This window comes from Neopsephotus bourkii, unplaced genomic scaffold, assembly GCF_033783945.1.
Source record: "Neopsephotus bourkii isolate Nb327-2 ecotype Australia unplaced genomic scaffold, CSIRO-AGI_Nbou_v1 NB_962, whole genome shotgun sequence".
In the NCBI taxonomy this organism is placed as follows: Eukaryota; Metazoa; Chordata; class Aves; order Psittaciformes; family Psittacidae; genus Neopsephotus; species Neopsephotus bourkii.
Genome location: NW_026901456.1, coordinates 4592282 through 4609599, shown reverse-complemented (window position 1 = coordinate 4609599; position 17318 = coordinate 4592282). Strand labels below are relative to the sequence as shown.

General features: G+C 48.9%; 1 protein-coding gene across 3 annotated transcripts in view; it reads left to right on the top strand.

The window, feature by feature from the left end:
* The window catches only part of RUNX1 (RUNX family transcription factor 1), a 168356-nt gene that overhangs the window by 87408 nt on the left and 63630 nt on the right, over positions 1-17318 (top strand). For all 3 annotated transcript variants that reach the window (XM_061359090.1, XM_061359091.1, XM_061359089.1), the window contains 2 exons: positions 7670-7923; positions 12823-12979. In XM_061359090.1, coding sequence (XP_061215074.1) covers positions 7670-7923; positions 12823-12979 — 411 coding nt within the window. The remainder of the gene's footprint in view (positions 1-7669; positions 7924-12822; positions 12980-17318) is intronic.

Genomic DNA, 17318 nt, shown 5'->3' with positions numbered 1-17318 from the left:
ATTGTGCAGTGTTCCCTTTCATGGGGAGCATATACAAGACAGACTGGTGATAGGTATTTTACAGTGGAAACTTTAACCCAGTCTCCACTCCTACCCACAAGTTTACCAACAGCTGTGTAATACCAAGGAGAAAGCCATCTTACTGAACATATTCTAGTGAGTATTTTTAAAGCCAGATTGGGATGCTCCCTGTGAAGTAGAGGAGGAGAGAGGCATCCCCTGCCCTGTGCCTGGCCCCATTGCCCCTGGATCTGGGTGCTAGCAGCAAGCACACACTGCTCATCCACAGCAGGTGAGCACAAGAATGAGCCAAGCCTTGGCTTTGGCCCTCAACAAACCTCCCAGAAGAGCTGAGCTGGCATAAGGGCCAGGGGGAAGGGAGCTGGCCTGACTAAGGGAGGGGGGAGCATCAACGGGGGTTGCTGCTGCAGTAACTTCATGATTACTGAATGTCCCCCTTGGGGAAATGGGAAGGATGCTGTGGAGAAATGTCTCCAGAGGTGGTGGCACTGGTGAGGTGCTGCATCACTCATAGTTGGGCACACTGCATTGCTGGGCATTGAGTTTGCATTCATGCTGGTAGGAAGAGTTAGCTGAATCGTGTTTCACCACTCATCCTATTAGGGCTCTTCCCTACTGTGAGCTCATCCTCTGGATGGTGATTTGACTTATTCCTTCCATTGACCCAGCAAACCGCAGGAGGACCTCTATAGCTGGGGTTAATGCTGGATGCAAATTCACAGTTTAGCCTCTCCTGAAAGCTGTCTGTCCCGAGGTGTACCCTGCTTCCCGCCCATTGCTGCCACCAGTTGATAGTTTGAGTCACGAGAGATGCAGCTCTCTGGGTTGCAGTATCTGAATGATGAAGGTAGTAAAACAGTGAAAGATAACTCCTTTAATATGCAGGTCCATATATGTGCATCTATGTTTCTGGTAACATGCTGACTATTCAGGCAAATCATTCCCCATGTCCTCAAAACAAGAGTCATGTCTACCTTCTAAAACACTTTGAGTGACATGGATTTGCCTCTTTGAAAAGAAAAAGGCTCTCAGCTTCTGCACAGGAAGAATGAGACAGGCTTTTGACCACTGTTATCACCTGGAGGTCCTAAAGAGGATGAAGAGTTCTTGGGAATTTTTTCAGTGGTGAAGTTGGGTCACAGGTAATTAGATGCTCAGGTTAAAGGTATCAAATGAATATGTTATTTCATCTTTCCTCACAACCCCTCTGCTTTGCATAAACTGAGCTGCAGCCAGTTTCTCTGCTCCCAGAGCAAATAACCTTCTATCAGTTAACAGAGATCAAAGATCAGATCCCTGGAGGGGGTTCCCTGAAACAGAGGGAAGTCAAGACACATACACCTGTGCAGTTCTGGCCACGTTTCCCCTGCATCATGCTGACCATCTCACATCTCATTCTTGGTGGCAGCATACATGCACTTTGCACATCAGGCTAAAATATGCACATTACTTTGTGTGTGGAAGATCACTGCAGGAATTAAGGAGAATCTTGCCTTTTTCTTTACTGGCCACTTTTCTCTGTGCAAAGTTTCATTATTCCTGTAGTCCAAAAGTCATTTACTATAGCGATTTTTTTCAGGTCAGTCAGTGGCATTATCTACATTGGTAAATGCTATTCAATAAATATTTGCAGGGGCAATTCAGAAGCCTGATCATACAAATTTCATTCACAGGCATTAACACAGGTTCATCACCAGTAGCAACAAGGCACTCTTACACTGCTATAAACATCTTAGTACATATATTAAATTAATTCAGTTGCAAGTGGTAGGAGCTGACCCACTGAATAATGCCACCTTAAGCCCAGATGCTCCAAACAATTAAGTGCATGTGTAAGTGCATTCCCCAAAGAGATTTCTATTGCATTCAGCAGAAACGCTGCTAAGAATAGGGTTGGGCATGTTTCTAAGTGCTGGCAAGATCAGGGTCTGTAGCCAATTCTCCCGGTTTGTGCTCACATGGTACGTATGCCAGCACTGTTACGGTCTGCATTTTTTCTCCTTTAGCAAAATGGTTTGTTGCTTGCCTTGTGCAAGTTTTCTCCTGTCCTGCACAAATCCAAACCCTTGTAAACAAGTGTCCATTGCTGCCTACTTGGCCAGGGTATATTTACCTGTGCAGTGGGAACTTGCATTGCGTTCAGGCTCTAATTCACTCTTTGCAATTTAGGCTGTTTAAAATTCATCCCTAAATTGCTGCTCCCTCTCATATTTCCGAAGCTTTTGCTTAACTGTATTATGTAAAAAGCTCGGTGCTTTGTGGTCGAGTAATCCTGTACGACAGAGGCAAAACACGGTAGATAGAGATTCACTTGTGGTTTGTTTACGGCTGTAATAAATTGATGTCAAAATACAAATGTAAGTGGTGCTGAATGTGAATTGGTGAAGTTACGACACCGGTTACAATTCGCTCTCCAAAAGGATTCCTACACAAAAGCATGACTGTTCGAGAGCAAATCGTAGAGTCAGGGATGCTAAAAAGCCTTACCATGTGAGAAGAAACATCAGCTCTAAATACCCTGCCTCCCTTCCTTACTTTGCCTTATCACTGATATTCCAGCAACCTGCTTAACTCATTCATTCCCATTCTTCCCGAGTACCTGCACGGGTTGTAGTAAGGGGACAGTAAAATCGTATGGGAGTTCCTCTATTTGTCATGCAAAAATAGTACTAGGAGGAAGACGATAAATTGAATTAGCCAAACTAATTAAATAGAGAGGGAGAGGGGAAAAGGCAATCCCCCAAAAAACAACAATCCACGTATAGTTAATGTTAATAGGCATGTAAAATATTTATCTCGATCTGCATCAAAATATCCTTGACACAGTATTTCCCTGTCCAACCTCTCTTACTTAACTTACCTGCAAAAGCTTAGCTTCTGTGTAGTTAAAAAAGAATACTGTCACCTTTAGTCTACATGAACGTCCTTCATCTCAGCATTGATAATGCTGTTAAGTTACAGAGAACTGTAAGAATGTAGTATTTTCTGTGTGTTCTGTTAAATCGTGGCATTTTGCACGTTTCTGATTATCCAAGTGTGTAATAAATCAGGTTTATTTTGTATTTATAATAAGGAGTTCAGATTAAGACGGGATGTAAAACAGCGAGTGAAATTCAGCTCAATATACTTATTAATTTAAACATAATCCCTACTTCTTGACTAAAAAAAACAAAACAACCAAACAACCGAAGACTATATGCCTATTTACACATTTTAGGCGATGTATGTAGATGTATGTACATCAGTAAAGTAACTCTTCTTATCTCTACAATGCACGTAAAAAGTTATCGGCCACTAATATACCCCAGATGCCTTTTAAGCTGTCGTTTAAAACAGCCATTTGTCTGTATAATTATTTTTTTTCCTTAAAACAGAAATTTCTCCTTAATAATTGAAATTCGGAATAAATTTCATACAAGAAAGGAGCAACCGTCTAAGAGATGGAATTAAAAAAAAAAAAAAAGAGAGAAAAAACCACACACAAACCATAGAAATTTGGTGTTAAGTAGAAAGCTTTCTGCACGAAGCTCGGATGCTTTAGACGGAGACCCGCTGCAAGCGCGGTACGAGAGCGGGCTGAGCTCTGTCAGGCTCCGCCGCTGTCACTGCCGCGATTTAGGGAAAGGTTGGGGACGGCACTAAGAACCCGCGTCCTTTGGCAGAGGGGAAGGAGGGGGATGACGCGAGGGTGATGCAAGGATGAAGCTGTAACAGCCCTGCGATGGGCAACTCGGGACTCGCCGCCGCCTCAAGGGACCCGGGGCAGAGGGGGTTCAGTAGGAGCCTTGCACTCTCACGCAGAGGGGCAGGCTCTCCTTACCCGCACTGGAAGTGTGCGAGTAAACTTACACCTGACACTCGTACCCAGAATTCGGTGGGAAGCGGCTGTGCCGCTCCCCGAACCCAGTTTGGGTGCTCGGGTGTAGGCGCAAGGAGCCCTACCGCAGAGCATCCTTCTACCTGCGGCCGGCTCCAGGGAGCCAAGAGCCAGGTTCTAGTACCCCAGGCGCTCAGCCCGCTTGCGGTGTAACTGCGTGTCAGCCGGGTAGCGTACATGGCAGGAGCTCGCAGGTCGCGTTGTGCCAAAACGTGGTTTCCCTAATTCCAGAGCGTTTCCAACGCGTGTGTCGGCAAACCCGACGATCCCCGACATCCTGTCCTCGACCCGCCCTGCGCGCCCCAGTGGGGAAGCCGCCGGGGGCTCCCGGCCGGCCGCTGCTCAAAGCAGCTCCCTCCGCGGAGCGGCGTCCCAGGGGATACGACGGGCTGGAACGGCAGACCCCGCTAGGCTCTGGAGGGGACGGGCCGCGCTGGCCGCAGCGGGCCGAGCAGGCAACGACCGCCATCCCCGGGGGTCGCCCCACGGCCTCTGTCTTCCCCCCGGGTGCCCTCCGCCTTGCTGACGGCGGGCGGCGGGCCCCCTCTGCCGGCCCCACCGCAAAGCTGCACCGAGGGCCGCCCCGGGGGCAGCCGCCGCCGCCGCCTTGCGCAAGGCCCGGCGGCGGGCATCAGCGGCGAGCAGCAGCCCCAGCCTTCTCCGCTGTCCTTTACCAGCCCGGCTCCCCGGGTGTAGTCCCCTCGGCGGCAGCGCCCACCCCACGGCCGCACTGCCCCCCGCCCCGCCGCAGCTGCTGTCGCTCCCCTTCCAAGCCCGCTGGCCCCGGGGGAGCCGGCGGCCGCGGCTGCTGAGCTGGCGGCTGCGGCGTCCTGCGGGTGGCCTTGGGGAGGGGCGGTCGTCCCGGCACACGGCGGGGCCGCGGCGGGGAGAGGAGGCAACACGTGGGGGGGCGAGGGGTGGGAGGTTTGACGGAGGGAACCCTGAGCCCGGGCCAAGAGCACGCCGCGACGGCGGCAGCGGGTCGGGATCGCCCTGTTCCCAGCCTGGGTTACGCCAGAGGCGAGCCCACGACGTCCGCGGTCGGCACCAAAAACTAAGACAGAAAACCACCAAAACCAAAAAACAAACCAACTCCAACCCTGCCCGAAAGGACAGCCACGCCTCCACCCGGCATCCTCGCTACGCGGGCCCAGGCTGGCTGGTGGGGCAGGAGCCGCCAGCCCGGAGCTGCCCGCCCGCCGGCCCGGCCTCGGCCGCGCTGTGTCGGGAGGGGAGCATTTCCCGAGGCTGAGGGCCCGGCGGCCGCCCCGACAACCAGAGCGGCGATGGGCGCTCCTCGGGGCCGCGTCCTTGTCCGGGGGTGCGAAGCAGCAAGGCGGGCGGGGGACGCCAGCCCGGCGGCGGCCTCCTCTGGGGCCGCTGGCCCGGGTATTCCCCCTCAGAGGGGAGAAAAATCCCCGGAACAAACGCTGCCGGGAGTTCGCCCGGAGGGTGCGCGGGGCTACCCGGGGCGGTGCGGCCTCTGCGGCCCTGCAGGACGAGCCGCTCCGCTCCGCTCCTCAGGGACTGGTGGTCCGCAAGTGAAGAGCAAGCAAGACCTGCACCAGAGGCAGGCAGAGCCGCGGGTCTCTCCGGCTGCTCTAAGCAACCCCCGGCAAACCGCAGGCGCGGAGCATCCTGCACATGGCCGCGTCGGGCTTCGCAGCCAGCGCCCTGGCTGCAGTGGGCTCGGGGAGCCGCGGCCTGCCTCTCCCCCTCCCTCCCTCCCGCGGGCTTGGTTGCGGTGATCGCGGCGTCCCGCCGACCCGGCGCTCACCCCCCGCGCCCCACGGTAGCAGCGGCGGCGGGCGCGCCAATTCCAGGAGACCCTGGCCCGCGGCCGCGCCCTGGCTGCTCCCGGAAAGAGCCGTGATTGGCCGGCGCCCTCCCCGTATGCAAAGCAGCCGGGGGAATGACATTCCTCCGCACTCCGCCCGCCGCAGCCGACTCGCTCCCGGCCACCTCCATTCATACCGGCGGCGGCGGTGGCGGCGGGAGCAGGGCACGGGGCGGACCCCATCCCGGCCCAAAGCAGAGCGGCAGAGCCCGGCCCGGTTCGGCCCGGCCCGGCGGAGCTCCGGGCACCGTGGTTGGCCGGGCGGGCGGCAGGAAGGCTGCGTTCCCTGAGGCTCACGTGAAGACCCGAGAGCTCTCCGCTGTTGGAAATAGGCTTCCTCTGAGCGGTCGTCCCGGCTGGAGGCTGTCACTTCTAACCCTGGCTGGCAACTTCGGGGGCTTTGGTCTTCCCCTCTTCTTTCCGTCTCCGTGAGGGTGAGCGGCTCCTCCGCCGCCCGCCTGCCGCCACCTCCTCTTTTGCGGAAGGAAAGCTTTCACTCGTTCAAAGTAGTGGTTTTGGGGTTTTTGGTATTGTTTTGTTTTCCCTTAATCGGGTTGGGGTTTTATTACTGCTGTTGTTGGTTGGTTGCTCTTGGTTTTCTGTGTGTGCGCGGGGGCTTCTCCACGCAGGCTGGCGGTAGCCGTCCCGCTGGCCGGAGGCGGCCGATGGAAAAGCCATGCTTCCGAAAGCAGCCTTCCACCTGCTGCTGCGGTTAAAATATTGTTAAGCAGCCGGTTCCTGTGGCCGAATTAGAGGAAGACTGCCTCAGATACCGAAAAAAAAAAAAAGAATTGGCAATGAGTGCCGAAGTTGTTGCAGGCTGTTGTTGGTCTGACTGCTGAGGAGGACGTGAGTGGGAGAGAGAGAGCGCTGTTGCACACACAAAACCACAGAGAGAACCCACAATTTAACCAACATCCCCAAACCCAAGTTTTCAGCTGTGGACCTTTCAGCCTCAGAGCTTGTGATCGGCTGCGACCTTTCCTTAAGTTGATGAAAGACGTTACACCAAAGACAAGTGCAAAGACAGATTTAAAGCTTGAATGCCATGCGCTGAGCTTTCCTTTGTTATGATTTCTTTTTGCGCAAAGATGATTGAAAGGTCATGACACGAGTACTCTTAGAGCACCGCGAACCAAACTACTGAAGCTCATTTTCAAGGCTGCTCGAAAACAAAAAACAAAGTCTCGCAGAGAACATTAATGGATTCCTGTTGTGTTTAAATTCTCTACAGATTATATTGTAAATATTTTATGAAGTACGGTATATGTGTGTGCGCGGGCGTGTGTGTACGTGAATATATAGATGCAGTCGTAGCCAGCTGACCTTTGATCAGGCAGTCTAGCTCGCCTACCGCCTTCTCTGAAGACTGACCCCGAAATTCCCTCTCTTAAAGAGCAACTTTTGCCTGCGGAAGACGCTGATGTATTTCGTTTTCTCTTGGGACTGTAGAGAAATCACCTGGAAGAAACTGATAGGCAACTGACTCCCTGGGAAGCCCAGGCTTTGCATGTGTTTCTGACCACGTCTTGTATGCGACTTGCCTAAGTTTTTCCACGGTACTTGGGAGTTTGAAAGGAGCTTGTGCCCCGATAACTTTCTGCGCCACGGCCGCAGAGTAGATGCTCGGGCGTTGCGGTAGAGCGCCGCAAGGACGACCCCCCTTTCACTTATCGGATTAATGTGATCTGCTCTGCCGCGCCAGGAAGCCAAGAGTTAAGTCTCGGCGCGCTCGCTATCTCAGCCGCCTTCAGCAAAAAATTAACTTTGGGGACTGGCGTAGAAACAAGTTTCCCCCGGGTCCTCTGCCTGTATCCGTTTATGTTGGTCCCCAGAGAGCAGATCGCTGAAGAGTTCCGCTCGTTTCGCTGTTTTGTAAAAACTCTGTGGAGGTCTTTCACTCAAAAGGCTTGTTGTGATGCGTATCCCCGTAGATACCAGCACCAGCCGCCGCTTCACGCCGCCCTCCACCACGCTGAGCCCGGGGAAGATGACCGAGCCGCTGCCGCTGCCCGGCGCCGAGCACAGCGGCGCGCTGCCGGGGAAGCTACGCGGCGCCGACCGCAGCATGGTGGAGGTCCTGGCCGATCACCCCGGGGAGCTGGTGCGCACCGACAGCCCCAACTTCCTCTGCTCCGTGCTGCCCACCCACTGGCGCTGCAACAAGACGCTGCCCATCGCCTTCAAGGTACGTCCGCCGGCTCCCAAAATCGCGGTTCGGGGGGGGGGGGGGGGGGGGGCAGGCTGGGGGGCACAGGGCGCGCACCCCCGGGCTCGAACCCGCACTCCTACTGGGGTCAGGGCGGGATGGCTCTCCGCGGCGGGAAGGACACTTCGGGGACGGCGGAGGGTCGCAGCCGGCTCCGCGCCTCCCTCTTTCTATCCTTGCTTCTATCTTTCCTTCTGTCTTCCCATCCTTCCTTCCGCAGTCTCTGCCAGTCGCGGCGCGGCTCTCGCCCGAACTGCGGGCAGCAGCAAGCGGCGGCAGTGGGGGCACGCAGTGAGCTGGGCGGGCTCCCCCTCTGCTGCCTCCCTCTGCTGCCCATTCATAACTTTGGTAGTAAAAGGCGGCTCAGCTCGAGAGCGAAAAAATGAAAAGGCAAAAGGCAAGGCCCGAGGAGTTTGGGTGCCCTGGGGACCAGCTGCCGGCGCAGCACGGTGCAGGCGGCTGCAGGCGTCCCGGACCTGAAGGAGCCCCGGGCTCCCACAGAAGTCCCCCGCAGTGACGGCGGGTTCTTTTGCGGGCAGCCCCGCGGCGCAGCGCCTTGCCGGGGCTCCCGCCGGTGTTGACACCCGCCCGCCACCGCGGACGCACCGTCAGGTCCCGGTCGAGAGGTGCCGGGTTTCCCCCGGCCAGGCTGCCAGGAGCTCTGCGGAAAACACGTTACTTCTTTCGGCTGTTTCTAAAATAGTAAATGTCAGGGCCTAGCCTGGACGGACCCTGAGACCGCTTGGATGTCCCTTGTTTCCTTTGCTAAATCCGTGCTTGGTAGCCCAAGTAAATACGGAACCAAAGATAGGGGGAACAGACAGCGGGCACCCCTTGCCACAGGCCGCCGCCGGCCGTGCTGCAGTGCGTGGCCGGTGCTGCCGAGCGGTGCCCCTCGGCCGGCTGCGGGGAGGAATAACTGCTGCGCTTTCTTGCCTCTCCCGGCCTGCTGTCCCGTTAGCAGTGTTCAAGTAAAATTCACCCCTTTGATCACACTCTTTTTTGGCTTGGGTCTGTCGCAGACTTCTTGAATGCAGTGGGTTTCTTGCTACTGGTGTAGATACGCTTCCGAGCAGGGAAAAGAAAGATAATTATTTTTGTTACTCTTTTCTCCGAGGAGGGAGCCGCAGAGACATGCAGCTCCTAGGAGCCCCAGGGTTAGATTTAGGGTCGGGATTTGACTTCTTGCTTTCTTTTGCGGTCATTGCTAAACACCGGCTGCTTCAGCACAACTGTTTTGGAGGCGAGCAGACCCCAGTCTTACAGATAGCTTTTTGCGGGAAGAGAAGCGAGGGAGAATCAGGTCACCTCCCAGAGCTTTGGGAAATCCCGCTGAGGAGGCAGGAGTCTTCAGGGAGAAGTTTTGGGGAGAAGCGTGTCTAGAGAGTCTTCTTGATTTAAGCATATGTGAGTCTGGGGAACGGGAGGAACTAACCGTCAGGGTCAGCTCCTAAATTCACACATTTAGATTAATTATTACACTGTCACCCACGCTAATTACTCGGGAAGCTCTGCTCCTGGAAGGCAGAGTTACGGTGTGGAACAGGCGTGAAAACCCGCTCCGCCCCGCCGGGAAGGGCGGCATGCGAAGTCCCCAAAACGTGGATGGTATTTCTACGAGGGGGTTCCCTGCGGCCGGAGGCCCCAGCGGCAGCTCCCGCAGGGCCACGCGTGGCCGCTTCCCTGCCCCGGTCATCTCCCGGCGGGGAACAGGGCAGGGGGGGCGGACACACACGACGAGAGGCGGCTCACCCCGCTGCCTCTCGGCTCCCCGGGCACGGGGAAACCCAGCGGCGGCGGCTGCCTTGGTTATGTGAAAAACAAAGGCGCGGAACTGGTTTTGATAGAGCCCACGCTGCTGTCCTTCCTCCTTCCCCCCGCCCGCGGCCGGAGCAGCCCTCCGCGCTCAGCCGCAAGCCCGCTCCCAGCTTCTGCAAACAGAGGAAAGGGTCAGCTTCTCCAAACAGAGGAGAGCCAGCGTTTGTAACACTGGGAGAGCTTAACCTAGAAATACGCTTGTAAAAGCAGCCCCAAAACCCAGGAGAGCGTTTCTTAAAGCGGTGGTCTCGGAGGCACCTGCTCGCCGGTGCACCTCATCCCTCATGCCAAAACTCCGTCGTGGAGCGCTGAGCAGTGAGTCCCGAAATAGTTTGCCACATACAAAACCATCTCGCTAGAAACGCTGAGTATTCGCAAAGTCATTTTGAAAGGTGTATTTTTTAGGATCGTTTGTACCACGAACTAAAAAATTCAGTTTAGATCATTCCTATTGCTGATATCCTATTTGCATCTGAGAAAAAAAAAAGCACTGAGTTTTATTAAGTACTTGCTAACAACCATTGTGTCAAAAAAGAGTTCACATTTCCTTAGAAAAATTCACTCACAATGGATTCACTCATGAGCCTAAGATCAGGATGTCATTTCAAACCAAAGTGATCATTTCCACACATTATTTTTTTCTTAAATAAATAATGATTCCAAGAAACTTAGGAAATAATACATAATAACTCTAATAAGGTGCCATATAGATTAATTGTCCAAACGCTGTTAAGAAAGAATCTAAATCTTTATTTTAAAGGCCAATTTTGTTTGATTGATGCGGCAGAAGTAGGTAATTTAGATACCCGGCAGCACTGCAACTGTGATACTCCTCTGGCTTCTCTGAAAATGCATTTTTTTAAGAGCTAAAGACTACAACAAAGTACTAGATAACTCCAGTCAGCAAGTCCCAACTTATCTGTTTAGTCTTTTTTGTAATGTAAATGTTTGTATTTCTGTTTCTATTGTCTGTGATTTCTAAGTCTGGTTTCTTTTCTGGGCTGTGTTGTTTTTATACTTGTTTCTAATATTTTCTTCACGTGTCTTATTGCTGAGGCTGCCTTTACTGTAATTTGAAAACAGGGATTTAAAATCCTTGTCCTGTAAGAGTCAGCTCCCCTGGATTCAGGAAGGTTTTTCATCCCTTAAAATGCTAGCATATATTTCCTTAAACAAACATGCAAATATTTGTATCACAGGGAGGAGAGGGTAATGCCCTGATTTTCCCCTTTCCCTTTCTTGTGCCTTTAATATATGTGCATGCATTAAGGCTTCTCGGTAACTGTTAAGAACTGGGTGAGTGCGTTGGGTTCGCAGTTGCTGATCTTACCGGGCAGCGTGACTTACGACACAACATGGTGCAAGGAGAAGACTTCCCAGCTTCAAGTGTTCAAGCAGGGAGTCATTTATGCCAAGATCAGGAAAACATGAAAAACACGCTGAGCGTAGCACAGGCCGCAGAAACACAGCACACAGAGGAGAATAAAACCCCAAAAGCCTGGGCTGCAGAGGAATGGGAAAGAGGAAGTTAAAATAGATACGTAAAGAGGGAATTTTGACACAGTGATTTTAAGTTTGCATGTGGAAGTGAAAATAAGGGTTATCAGTGACAAATGGGAGAGCATGGAAGTGAGAAACGCAGCCTCCTATAGAAGGAAAGACTGTGAAATACCTGTGACTGGAGACCTTTCCCATATTATGGGAGGTAGCTATGGCTGGGCAATAAGCATCAAAGGCAGATCGAGTAAAGACGGCACTGGTCCTGTGTGGAAAGAACAAATTGAATGAGAAACTAATTGAAATAAGACTGGGCCATGACAAGTTTCAGCCAATTATAACTGTATGGACGTAAGCTAGAAAACACTAAGAGGAAGGAAAAATATCGAACTGCAACTCAGAGGACATGATGCAGGACTACTTCCTCTTAGAATGTGCAAAAGGGGAAATAAAAAAGACTAGCAAGATTTTTTTTTCTCCTTTTTTTTTTTTTTCTTTTTTGGTATTAGTTCTGAGGTTGCTACTATAGACTTAATTGGGGGAACAGAAACAGGATCTAAAAAAGTATGGTAGGGGACCTAATTCAAGCTCTTACTTCTGCCACAGTAAATCAAGAGAAGCACCAGATACCCATTCCTTTGTAGCAGGGTAAGCTTGTTCTGAGAATTCAGTCCTGCTCAAGAAGATAAGACAAATTTTTTCATCATTTAAAATCATAGACACAAGTCAGAAAATTTAAGGTTAGAAATCTCTGTATCTCTCGGGACACTGCATCAAAAAATGCAGCAAATCCTGTGATCCTGAATATTTGTTTGATAGCTGCTGGCACCAAGGAGCTACAGTGCAAACATTTCAGAGCAGGTGAAAGCCTTTGGCTGAGCGATGGCAGATTTCATTAGTTAAGATCACGGTTTCCATCCACCAGGTTGCGGGTGAGGTTTTAAGTCAATGGTTTGCTTTCAGGCTTCTAAAGGAAAAAAAGAAATTGTTCAGAAAGCTGTGATTAAACATTTGACCAAGGCCTGATTTTCCTTGGACTCACTCTGAATTTGTGCTGGGGCATCTCTGTTCAGAGCAGCGGGAGAAAAAGGTAGGAACTAGTGCAGCTGTGGGGATTCTGACCCTCTGCCTCCGTGAGATGATTGGTTTGCTTTCGTTTTCTTTGGGATTTTACATTTCCATCATTGTGCTGACTCCGCTGGAGCTTGGAAGTGATGCTACTGATGTAAATCAGACCAGAATCAGCTCCTGTTACTTGAATTTATTTATTGACAGTTACAGAAGTATATCCTGGAAGGTTTGTTTCATGTATTTTCCGTATCAGAGTGCATGGATTGTACTGTGCATTTCAGAGGTGCATCAGTGTAAAACCTTTTCTGTAGCTCTATTTTCTGTTCCTAGCAAACCAGGAATAGAAGTGATTCCCCAAACAGCTTCTTAGTCTACAGAGATTTTTGTTGTTGCTGTTTTTTCCCTATTTTATCATGTTAACTTGTTGATCTTCTGCGCCCCAAATTAAATGTCACATGAGGAAGCTGAGGCTTCTGCCCCTTGATTTTGTAGGTGGTGGCCTTGGGAGATGTGCCCGATGGGACGCTCGTAACGGTGATGGCTGGAAACGATGAAAACTACTCTGCAGAGCTCAGAAACGCCACAGCTGCCATGAAAAACCAAGTAGCAAGGTTCAATGACCTCCGATTCGTGGGCAGAAGTGGAAGAGGTATGTGTTTGTTCTCAACTACACTTGGGTCATGTTCACCATTTATGTCAAGTTCAGGTTACGTGGAGGGAATTTGAAGACGCCGTCTATGGAGTTTTTTGCAGCAGGGAATGCCGCAGGATCTGGCATAGGCCAGTTCCAAAGGCACAGAATTAGCTGCATGTTTTTCTTTGTTTTATCGTAGCCTGTCCTCTGCGTTACCTCAGTTTTTAAACAGTGGAATCTCATTTGGAAAAAAAGCAAAAACCTCACATAGACAGAAAATCACATCTGACTCCAGCAACTGGCCCATCAAATTTAGAATAGCACAGTATTACCCATGTTCAAAGATTAAATAGCATGTTTTTCAATTTAAAATGAGAATTTTCAGCTTGTGTAAAGACTCGTGACCATTTCAGGGCTCCAGTGCACTCTCTGCAAAAGCTGGTCTCTGCAAGAGAGTGAGTCAACCTAAAATTACAAGTAATTCATGCATAGATCTAAAAGTTTTCTGGGTTCATCACAACCTGATGAAGGCACAAGGCACTTTTTCTGCTTTTTCTTTTCTGAAATAGATGTAGAACAATATGCAGTAGTTGTTATTTAGTGTGTTCCTGCAAAATGGATAGGATAAATCAAAAGAGAACAGATGAGTTTAGTGTCGGGCTTTCTGTATCTCTGTAATAACCAGTAATTACCAGCATGTAAATAAAAAAGCCTTATAAGCATAAATAACAAATAAGAGTCAAAGTTGACTTAGGCAAAAACGATATTAAATGGTTTTAGGAAGCTGCAGTCAGTACCTGACACGTGTGGCTCATGTCGCATATGAGTAAGGAGGTGTACAAGCTTGACCCAAAACCCCATAAAATCAACAGAAGGACCCTTTGCAACTTCACTCTCTGTCTCCAGTCCATAATTTTAAACCCCATAAATTCTATCAATTGTGTTTACCTTTCTATTACAAGATTATTTTAAGCACTCTCTTGCTTTACTGCCCTTGTTGCTGTGAGTGGTGTCCCTTGTATGGGTCATGGGGGCTCAGTCAAATCCCCACAAGAGAAGCCAGTGAGCTTCAAGAATGAAAAACTATCACATCTTCCGTGTGATATTTATTTATGTATTGTGTTTCATTCATATCTTTAAGTAAAATCAGGATGTAGCATTATGGTGTTCCAAAAACAGCAGTTATTTAGGGACAATTCAGTGCTGTGACATTCACAAATCAAAATAATAGTGTCTACTGCACTTAGTTAGGTTTCTGTATACTACCTTTTTAAGCAAGTTGTGCAATGCTATCTCTCTAAATCAGATTGACTACTAAGGGCTCCCTTTCTCCCCATGTGAGCATCTGAGACAGATCCTGGTGTGTGGTTGCATACACGGTCCTTACAGACATGAACAGAATTATGAGCATGCCTCAGGGGAGTTACAAAGGTGACCCACTTCTGCTCACTCACTCTCAAAATGTTTTATTCCAAATGGGAGACGGGTCAGGCTTCAGACCAAGGAAGTTATCCTGATTATACACAATAGCCTTTATTTGCCTTTGAAGTGAAATGCATCTGTAGATATTCTTCCAATGTAAATGCAGTCAGCAATTATGGAAGAGCACAGCCCTGTTGAAACATAGGTGCAAGCAGTAAAGGCATTTTAAGAATAAAATGCCGATCCCGTCTCTCTATATCCTGCAGCATTTTTAGCTGAGGATACAGAGGGAGATGTCTTTTAAATCATGTTGTTTGGGCTGTCTTCAAAATGCACTTGGTGGAAAACACCCGCAGCTGAGAACGTAGCTTCGTAATGCTAGCAAAGAATAATAATAGGGTAATGCAGAGAAAATTATATCCATTTACTGAAAACATGAGAGATGCTGTAATGTCTAAAAGTATCAGTCATTAAACATGTTCATTTGTTATATTAAAGGTACCACCTTTTCAGTAAATGGAATTTGCATTATGATTCAGAGATGACTGTTTAGAAGATTCAAATGAATAGCTGGCAAAGTGGCGGAGAAGCTAATAAAAACAAACCTGTAGTTCAGTTCCTGACCATGGTAATGAAGCTAGAAATCATAACAGTGAACTGTGTGATTTTCAAGGTCAAAATCCAGTGGCTGAGAGTGAACAGTCCCTATTCATACAGAAACACTTGGTGAGGAGCATTGTTGAGCCCCTTACCCTGCTGTAAGTGGTTGCTGGTAGATGATCACTCATGCACTGACATAGACCTTGTTTGTCATATCATATTCAGGTGCTTGGGATCCTTTAGGCAATGGAGCGACTTAGAAACGCTGCTTGCTATTAGTCAGTCTTCGAGGTTAAATCTCATCACCTCCACTGGCTGCCCATCTTTGGAACGAGTGACTAATGTATGCTTTTTGTTTATTCCTGGAACAGGGGATTGTTTTCAAAAGGTGGGGATTGTGTGCATTTGGCACGGGATTTCTGAGGTGCTGTTCTGTTGAACTTGCATAAAACCTAAAGCGTAAGGTAGCTGCTTCAAAGGGCATTGCTTCCTTTGATACTTCACTAGAGGAAAATTAACAGAAACTTTGTTTGCTGTGTAATACTTGAGTTTGCATAAGTTCAGTAGCCACCAGTGATAATGCGATTCCAGGAGCATTATGTGAACAGTGATTGAAAGTTCACGTTGGTTACAGTCAGAGTGGATGTTTTTTGTGTATGTATCTCAGGTGATTTAAAATCCTGGCTGGAGAATAAGGAGCAGCTTTGACCAGTGACAGTTCCCTGTTCATCAGTTATCATGCAGATGCAACCATCATCCCCATTAAAAGCCTTGCTGAACTGACGGCAAGCCATCGCTCTCTCCCTTATAAGAAAGTAGGAAATTGTCATTCTTGACAGTCTTGATAAATAGTTTAGATTCCCTTATGGGGGCTTTACATGAAATCTACCAAGACAGTCCGATGGCTGTTTCAAACATAAGACTATTGTCCACGTTTTCACATAAGGGGCTGTGCACTGAATGTCAGAGAGTTACAGCAATTCCCCCTGTTGGAGGGTCTGTTCCTGCTTGTCGGCCTGAGCAGATGCACCAAAACACTGGCCGAAGCTTAGAGAACCAAGCTGCGTTCCACCGTTCCTTTCACATCTAACAGCCAGCGGTTGCCCTGTGTTGCTCTGCCGATGCCTGTTGTTCAGAATTACAGAAATAACACAGGGCACTTGTTTTCTTGACACCCAGAATGGGAGCTGAGAATATCGCAGGTCACCCAAGACATTGAGATGTTGTAGAAAAGCAATTTGGCTCACTTTCCTGAACAAAACAGATTTACATTGGAATTGGCTGGGCTCCAGAGTTACTATTCCTCACCCTAGTTTGAGAATGCTACTGGGAAAACCTGCCTGTCTGGCTTCTAAGCTTGGTAAGTACTTTCTGAAAGAAAAATGCAGTTTTAAAATTCAGCCAGTCTCAGCCCCCCTCACCTGATTACCTGGTAAAAATAAATTAATCTTTATTTTTCTCCTTCTGTTCATAAACACTTCAAACTTCAGAATGCTACTGCTGTTTTCTTAATGTATAATGAACAGGTTTAGGTTACTCTGATGAAATAAATCTTATGCAAAATGCCTGACACCATAGAGGTTCATTGGATAAAATTAAATAAATAGTTATTTTGGAGAGGGAAAGCTTCATGGCTTGGTAGGCATTACATATTTTCCTCATGGAATCATTAATCCCAGTAACTATCGTCTTTGTAGAACGCAACACTAAGAAAACCCTAACAAATAAGCATGTTTTCCAGATGAAAATCATTATTAATAGGTTATCATAATAGTAGCTAAAAGGGGAGGTGTCTTGGCTTGCTGCAGGAGATCTCGATCTAAAGCTAAGAGCTGGAGCTTCCTGATAGCTCTCCAGCAAGGCCTTTGTAAAATCTGTGCCTTGGAAAGGGCTTAAAATTGAGTCTATGTATATTTTTTCTACCCACTATCAGGATTAGAGCTATAAATAAGTTTTGTGAGAGTTTTCAGTTTCCACAGAGCCAAAGAAATACTCATTTTTCACAGGTGTAGCTGGTAGGAGAACACGAGAGACAGATTACCAAGCATAACAGCAGTTTCTGCTATCAGGACTCTTCCTTCTGGATGTTGCTTTGGGGAAGAAAAATCAGTTTTAAGCTGGGATCTCAAAAATACTTAAACTCCAGAAATTACTGGCCTGGATTCTCAGTCCAATTATTTTAGTTAGTCTTTCTGAAGTCAGAATTTTGCTCCTTCTGTGCAGCTTCAGTTTGTGGTTGCATTATTTGAGCACTTTGTTAAAATTTGGTTTCTTTTTTTACTTAAATGAATTCAAAATTGTTAAAAGTATGTGCAAAACAGAAGAGAAGGCT